Source organism: Struthio camelus, chromosome 26, assembly GCF_040807025.1.
Source record: "Struthio camelus isolate bStrCam1 chromosome 26, bStrCam1.hap1, whole genome shotgun sequence".
Taxonomy (NCBI): domain Eukaryota; kingdom Metazoa; phylum Chordata; class Aves; order Struthioniformes; family Struthionidae; genus Struthio; species Struthio camelus.
This window is the reverse complement of record NC_090967.1, coordinates 1663408-1671854: the sequence shown is the minus strand read 5'-3', so window position 1 is coordinate 1671854 and position 8447 is coordinate 1663408. Positions and strand designations below refer to the sequence as shown.

The following is an 8447-nucleotide window of genomic DNA, read 5'->3' as shown; positions in this document are numbered from 1 at the left end:
CGGCCAGGCGGAAGTGTCGCAGGGGCTCGCGTGGGCGGCATGGCGGCCGCGCGCTGCTTGCTGCTATGCGGGCGCTGGCGGCCGGCGCTGTTGTGGCCCGGGCGGCGGCGCTTCTTGGCAGCCGCTTTCCCCGCGGCTGCCCGCGGGGTGCCGTTGGCTCCGCCGGGCTCCGCGCCGTCTCCTCTCGCCACCTTCGGCACCGGCCCGCGGCGGCATCTCCGGGGCCCCGGCAGCTTGGCGGGGGGTGACGGGCTGGAGGGCGGCGGCGCCGAGGACGGCGGCGGCGGGGCGGACCCCGGCGGGGCCGGCCCGGTCATGACGGCACTCACGCCGCTGCTCGTCCCGGATCACTTCCCCAACGTGCCGCTCATCGCCGTGACGCGCAACCCTGTCTTCCCGCGCTTCATCAAGATCATCGAGGTGAGGGGCGGGCCGGGGCCGGGGCCGGGGCCGGCGCCGCCTCCTCGCGGCTCCCCTCGCGCGGCGGCCGCCGCTGCCCGCGGAGCCCAGCTCGCCTGCGGCCGGGGGACGCGGGGCGGGGGCCTGGGCCGCGGCTCGCCCTCACTGCCGCCGCCGGCTCGTCGCGGAGGGGACAGCTGACGTAACCGAGAGGGGGCCTGAGGCCGTGTGGCAAAGCGGTACTGTGGTGCCGCTGACAGCGTTGGAGTTGGTTTTGTAGCTGATAACCGAGTATAGCTTTGCCTGGCCTTGGCTGTTAGCCATTAAACTGATGAGTGCAGTTTTTCGGCTAGCATGCTCTTCTGGGTGCTGTTAGCTGTCCTTGATGGAGAGCGCAGTTGCATTAGCTTGTTTCCTGACTGCAGGTAATACCGGGGGTGCTTTTCTTGTCAAAGCCTTATTCTTCATCTCTAGAGTGTTCTTCTGCTTGTTTGTTTTTGTTATTGTTTTGGTTAGGGTTTTTTTGCTATTTGTTTGGGTTTTTTTGTTTGTTTGCTTGTTTTAACATAAAGCACTGGGGAAGACGGCAGGGTGTACCACACTTTAGGACGTTCTGCTTGTTAGCGTAGCACTTCTAACTATATAGCCTGAGTAATGGAACGTTGTTTTCTCTAGTTATGAACTTAGAGATTCATGAAGGTTGCATCAGAGTCTTTAACAATGCTTTCGGCAGGCAAGGAACGTGATCTGTGCTGGCATGCTTCAGAGTTCACTGTCCTTTGCTTGTTCCTTTGCTCAAGGTTAAGCAAATGCGTCCTTAAATTAGCTTTGTGGGCTTGTGTCATAGTGTCAAGAAGAACGATCTTTGTGAAGGCAATGTGAAGTGATCTCAGCTACAGGGCGGAGGCATGTGTTCAGCTTGTAGAAACTCTTCTATGGGGGAGAGGGTGTTTAGACAGACCGGGGTGGTAATCTTAAAGTTTCAAAGCAACATCTCTCCCCTCTGTACCCCAATCTTTTGTTTGGAGAGCCATAAATTTGAACTTTGATGTGCCACTTGAGCTCACAGGACAGAAATACATTTCAGGCAGAGGAGGCGGGGGGGGAAAACATTTTGGAACGAGTACACATATATTTTCACTATTCAGTGGTACTTTAACAATTGGATTTTAAGTATATGTAACAAGAACTGACCCAACATAGCTTCCTGTTCTTAGTATTATCATAATATTATTTCTATTGTACCATTTTTCTACATGCCTAAATTTAGTTTGTGCGATTTTTAGTTTCTTTCTAGGTGGGAATTGGGAAATGGAGAAGCTTGTATATTATTGTGATCTTTAGGCACGTATATGATGCCTTTATGTATGAATCATTAATTTCAGTGCATAGGTGGATGGTGCCTTACATTCAGGCAATTGTTAAACGCTTTCTTTTGTCCTGTGGATTCATTGTGGTGCCATTTACTGACAAAGTGTAGTCTCTTCTGTGAAGATGGAATTATTCATTTTCCTTTCTGTTAATACCTCTGACACTAGTAAGCGTAGTTTTGCTAGACATTGTACAAAAATGAAAGCAGAGGTGTGAAAACTAGAATATGCCAACAATAGTGTTATTGCTCATGTCAAGACCGTGTTGTTTCTTCTCAAAAGTGTTGAGCATCTAGGCAAACTAACTCAAGAACTCTGCAGATGGTCTTCCTTGCTAGGCAAAGACAATAGGTGGCTTTTTTTGTTTGGGCATACTCAATTTTTTTTTTTTTTTTGGTCAGATTTTGAACCCTGTGTCTTCAGTGCACATTTGCTACTTGAAGAACTCTAGGCTTTGATTAAGAGAAATTGTGGCGCTATTGGGATCTGTAGTATATAAGAGGAGGAGAGGCACTGATTAGGAGGGTCAGGCCTCTGTCAAATTGTCAGGGTTTTGATGCAGGATGTTTAGCAAAAATTATATATAGGACTGAATAAGATGCAGTAAAACATGAAGCTTATATTAAATATGTATTTGTATTTCTTAGAACTATTGAGGATATGGGGGTCTGGCATTTTTTTGAGAATCAATGAAATATACTAATAACGAGAATCCTTCGCATTTCCTGGCATGTTATTTACTCCTTAGTATGAATGCTGTAGCCATGAAGTGTAGAATTCCCAGTCTGATGGAATTTGGAGTTGAGCAGTGTGGAAACTAGTTAAACGTGCTTCCTTTGGACAATTTCTTCACCCTTCTGCCCCAGGGTGTCACTGAGGCCTCAGCCAGCTGTGATAACAATTGCAGGGGGGGTAGGGTATCTGCCAGGGCCAAATTTGTAGAGCAGAGGGGAGTAAGAAGGCAAAGCAGGAAGAAACACTGGCTGGGATGCTAAGCAGGGATGAGGATGGGCTGGCAGGTGTAGGAGAGGTTTGAGCAGAGGGATCTTCAGATAAGAGGATTTGAAGAAGGATAGGGTGGGCAGAATGGGCAGTTGGTGAGGAAGACTGAACTAGAGAGGTGGGATGCACAAGTGTCGAAGGGAAGGGGAACATCATCACATGGAGCAAAAATCTGGGTTAATACTACCCTTTTGAAGGAGACATGTTGCCTCATACCTTATGACTTGGTATGTGTCCTGTCATGATGCATTGTTATGAAAAGTGCCTGAAGTTAACAGGTAGAGGAATATCTTTGATCTTGATCTGATTTGTAGAGTTTTTTGGCCTTACGATGTCTTTTATAAATCTACAGACCTTCAACAGTGATATTAATAGTGGTTCTTACAAAGTGTCATTCAAGTGACTGGAAGGTTCTTGCTCATAAGGTTTGTACAGATTAGGCCTAATTTCTTCCCCTGCCCTCAAGCTGTAGTTTTCATGGAGATCTACCAATTTTCTGCTGCATAAAAAGGACAAACATCTTTTGCGCTTTGCAGAATATTAATTTCTGGATTTTTTTAAATTTAATTTTTTTTTTTTTTTACTAATGTTGGTTCAGTGCTCGCTGTGGTACCTTTTGAGTGAAACAAGTCTGATTAACACTACCATAATTTGTGTATCTAGAGGGAGGTGAACTGGAATAGTGAAGTCTGAATTTTCTGTGTATGCAAAGCCAAAATGCATGGTAATATTTTATATCCTACTTGCTTATTTTGAGAAGTGCAGCTTGTCTTAAATACTCCGTTTTCAAGTTTCTCTAATATTTTTCCCACTCTGTACCCTAATGAGAGCAAGGCTAGAATGAACCCAGATTAGCTTCCGTAATTCAGCCATAGACTTCCAGCAGAAACATGGACAATGAGAGTGTGAAGTTTTCGAAAATCCACCTCTGACTTTGACCTTATTGTTGTCCTAGGTAAAAAATAAGAAGCTGGTTGAGCTGTTGAGGAGGAAAGTTCGTCTTGCCCAGCCATATGCTGGTGTCTTTCTTAAAAAGGATGACAAGTAAGTTGCGTCTCTTGATGTTTTTCATTATAAGGTATTTCCATGACTGGGCAGAATTTACACTAAAAGCTAAGGTTTGAAATTCCCTGCCTTATATAGTGATATAGAAACCATGTGTAGTCAGGGTTCGGACCATCCTCTTACTATGACAGCTTTTGTTCCCACCATAAGTACTGTTAGGGGTTTGAATCTTGCTGCAGGAAAGTCTGTTATTATTTGGGAGGAGGGATAAAGCATCCAGACAGTTGAGTGACTTGGAAACAGACCATACGGTAGTAACAGTGGAGATAAAGTGAATGGCTTTGCTCCTTAAGCCAGTCTAAACTTCTGCAACCAGTGATTGTTTCTTCTTTTTTAAATCTTACCTCCTTTCTCAAGAATATGTTTCTTGATAATGTGAATATCCTCCTTTCTGAATATCTACTTTAATTTTTTTTTCTCAATAGCAATGAATCTGATGTGGTGGAGAATCTGAATGAAATCTACCAGATGGGAACTTTTGTACAGATCCATGAAATGCAGGACCTTGGAGACAAGTTGCGTATGATAGTCATGGGGCACCGAAGGTAATTACTTGTACTTCAGATGCATCTCATCACACTTCTTTATAAACAGATATATCCCTCTATCCTCTTCACCACCTGCATGCAGTTTCATAAGTAGGATGAAGCTTTGTATTGCTGTCTCTCCTGTACTGCACACCAAAACTTAGCTTTTTTTACCACAATGTATTTTGATAGTTCCCTGGCGCTCCAGCCCCAATATTGTGCATGCTGTATGGATGTAACTGGTTAGCTCTGAAAGGAAGAGCTAGTGCATGTCGTTCTCATATAAACAGTAATGTGATGCAAGCAAGCATTCATATACTGGAGTTAAGCAGTTTATCTCACAATACAATGTGACTTGGTAATCACAGAATGGTTTAGGTTGGAAGGGACCTCTGGAGATCATCTCGTCCAACCTCCCTGCTCAAGCAGGGACCTCTAGAGCATATTGCCCAGGATCGCGTCCAGACGGGTTTTGAATATCTCCAGGGAAGGAGACTCCACTACCCCTCTGGGCAACCTGTTCCAGTGCTCTGTCACCCTCACAGTCGAGAAGTTTTTTCTCAGGTTCAGGTGGAACTTCCTGTGGTTCAGTTTCTGCCCATTACCTCTCGTCCTGTTGCTGGGCACCACGGAGAAGAGTCTAGCCCCGTCCTCTTGACACCCTTCCTTCAGATACTTGTACACGTTGATGAGATCCCCTCTCAAGTCTTCTCTTCTCCAGGCTGAACAGGCCCAGCTCTTGCAGTCTTTCTTCCTAGGAGAGGTGCTCCAGCCCTCTAATCATCTTGGTAGCCCTCCGCTGGACTCTCTCCAGTAGGGCCAAGTCTCTCTTGGACTGGGGAGCCCAGAAGTGGACACAGTACTCCAGGTGAGGCCTCAGCAGGGCTGAGGAGAGGGGCAGGATCACCTCCCTCCACCTGCTGGCAACACTCTGCCTCATGCACCCCAGGAGACCATTGGCCTTCTGGGCCACCAGGGCACAATGCTGCCTCATGCTTAACTTGTTGTCCACCAGCACTCCCAGCTCCTTCTCTGCAGGGCTGCTTTCCAGCAGGTCAACCCCCAGCCTGTACTGGCGCAGGGGATTCTTCCTGCCTAGGTGCAGGACCTTGCACTTGCCTTTGTTGAACTTCAGGAGGTTCCCCTCCGCCCATCTCTCCAGCCTGTCCAGGTCCCTCTGAATGGCAGCACAGTCTTCTGGTGTGTCAGCCACTCCTCCCCAGTTTTGGATCATCAGCAAACTTGCTGAGGGTGCACTCTGTGCCTTCCTCCAGGTCATCGATGAATACGTTGAACAAGACTGGACCCAGGACTGACCCCTGGGGGGGACAGCACTAGCTACAGGCCTCCAACTTGACTCTGTGCCACTGACCACCACCCTCTGAGCTCTGCCATCCAGCCAGGAGAAATCATATAGTCTGTGATACTGAACTTTATGTGTTGGTTCACCAACAAAATCAGATTTATAATGTTTTCTTTAAATCATTAGAAATCTGATTTTGTAGTACCACAATTGGTTTAAGCTAACACAGCTTCTGGAAGAGGTGCTATCAGCTGCTCGTGGCTGCTAATTCACATCCCAGCTTTGCTCCTTCCTTTTAATGTCAATGCAAGCGTTTATGGAGCTGCCTGATGGATCAGTGTGGGAACTGATCTGGGTTAAAAATATTAAAGACGCACAAATGGCTTTGTGTTGTGCCTCAGTAGCTGATCAAGGCAGTCTCTTATGGTGTCCTTACCTGCAATCATCAGGACTACCTGGCAGACCAAAGTAGAGTGTTATTTAAACTGTACAGTTGTACTGAAAGCTGGTAAAGTGAAACAAAAATTATTTGGCATGAAAAGCTGTCCACGGATAAGTTTTGTGGTACTTTTAGCTGGAAATAAAGCTTCTTCCTTCTTATCATGGGAAGTTTTTAAAAAAAAAAAAAAACCCAAGACTGCCTCTTCCATGTGTTTTATTTGTAATCCTGGAGACATATGCTTACCTGTGTGAATATCTTTAATCAGAGCTTGAGGAAGCAAATGGAAATGATACATGATACAATCAGAAACAGATGATGAGTTTTAGAAGTAGAGGATTTTTGTTTTAATGAGCTAAGAGTACAAGCAAGGTGAACTTAGTGATGTGTTTATTAGATTAGTGTTACTGTTGGAAGAAAGACGAGCCTTAGAACACTGTCAGTCACAAGTGAGCTTAAGAACTTAGGTGAGGAACTGAACTTGAATGCAAGCATTTTCAGGAGCAACCCAAAAGAATTTTGAGCTGATACTCAGTCCCTTTGTACGTGTTCCACATTGCACATGAAATTATCAGGAGCACAGTGAGGATATATTGAGGAGTAAAAGAGAAAAGAGGAAAAAAAAGCGTTGAGACTCCAGTGCCATATCCAGTACTGAAAGAACCTTTCAGGGTTCATATGAATTGTTTCAGCGCAGAGGGAGTACCATGGGGTGTCTCTGCTCAAGCATGTTTTAGCATGCCCATTCCTCTGACTCTCCACTTAATGTCACCAAACAGAATCTAAATACATATCAGTATGGCACCTTGGGAGCAGCTAAGTCTTTCCCTCTTCCTCCAAGTAGGATCAAATAGGTCTCCCATGGTTTTTTTTCAGCTTTCTGACTTCATTTGAGAAACCTAACCTGATTTTTAAAAAAGCTATAGAGCAGAAACCGAAGGAGCCTAGTTCAGTGGTAAGTTAAGTTTTTCTTTTTGTACTGTAGCTTACTCATTCTAGATTTATGTAATAAATCCCATAAGTGTCTACTGCTTGATTAGTGCTGTTTCACTAAGTAGCAAGTACTAAGCCTTATTTTGATGAAAATGACTAAAAGTTAAATCTAGTCAAAATACGTAAAATCGTCTGTCACTTTTTGTCAATGTTTGGAATTTTAGTTTACTCAAAATATAACTTAGACTCTTTTCATGCTGGAGAGCTGAAGTCAGGTATAGCGGAGGAGAACTGATTGTAGCTGGTTTCTCCTGGCTTTCAGGATTCGTATAAACAAGCAACTAGAGGTTGAGCCTGAGGAGTCTGAGAACAAACAGAAAATTAGAAGGAAACAGAAGCGCTCTAAGAAAGAGACTGAAGAAGAGCCTGGAGCAAAGGACCAAGCTGTGGAAGTGGTACTAGAGCCTGTGGCTTCTTCCTCGCAGGAGGTTCTCATGGTGGAAGTAGAGAATGTGGTTCATGAAGATTTTCAGATCACAGAAGAGGTTAAAGTAAGTGAATTAATCATCTAAGCCAGGGCCTGTCCTTTAAAGTAGCATCTACATTTTTTACTTAAAAGGAAGAGTTCTAAAATCAAGCTTGAATATCAGGCTTCAGAACCTAATTCCTGCTGCTCACAATCACTGCATGAGGGGATTAGGTGAAAATAATGACTTTTCATTGCAGCATTCAATTTCTTAGAATTAGTCACTTCAAAAAATTGTTGAATGAAGAGATTGGGCTGTGCTTATATCCGTGTAATATCTTCTGTCCAAGGAGCAGTTAAGCTTTGTGCATGTAGGAAGCCAGTCTATAGCACTTCTTGCCTTGCCTCCCCTCCCAGGTGTGAAGGAGAAGGAACTGCCCCAATACCAAGCACCATTACCACACACCTTTAGAGTATTTCTGGGTTCTCATGGTGGGGAGGTTTGTACTCGGGCCTTGTAGTGTTCCAGCTTTCTGTTGATTAAAATCTTATTTAATTAATAGGCACTTACTGCAGAAATTGTCAAAACAATCCGGGACATCATTGCCTTGAACCCCTTGTACAGGTATGTGTCTTCATGCTCCCTGGCTTTGGGAACAATATATTGTCAGTCAGTCACGCTGGAGTAGCCTGAGATTTTCTTCTCCACCTATCCTTTCACAGTAACAGTAAGAAAAGGCACTTGCTGATTTTTTGCCTAGAATTTTGTTTTAGGATGCCAGTTTTATCATCCTCTTAGAAATAGGGGGGAGACTTTGAAAACCTGTTGTGAAATTTTCATGTGAGATAGATAGCATCTGTGTCAGGTGGTCTGCGTAAAAGTGTACCTCACTGCAATTACATATCATCCTCTGATCTATGTGATCATGAGCATGTCTGTGAG

The 8447-nt window shown here is 44.8% G+C and overlaps 1 protein-coding gene across 2 annotated transcripts in view; it reads left to right on the top strand.

The window, feature by feature from the left end:
- LONP1 (lon peptidase 1, mitochondrial) overlaps positions 1 to 8447 on the top strand; it is a 29308-nt gene continuing 20861 nt past the window's right edge. Inside the window, exons 1-5 of one of the 2 annotated variants that reach the window (XM_068920425.1) lie at positions 1 to 420; positions 3727 to 3815; positions 4262 to 4381; positions 7361 to 7589; positions 8068 to 8129. In XM_068920425.1, the coding sequence (XP_068776526.1) occupies positions 40 to 420; positions 3727 to 3815; positions 4262 to 4381; positions 7361 to 7589; positions 8068 to 8129 (881 nt within the window). In that variant the 5' untranslated portion in view covers positions 1 to 39. Of the gene's footprint in view, positions 421 to 468; positions 825 to 3726; positions 3816 to 4261; positions 4382 to 7360; positions 7590 to 8067; positions 8130 to 8447 lie in introns of those variants that run through there. The other variant, XM_068920426.1, reaches the window with a different exon arrangement.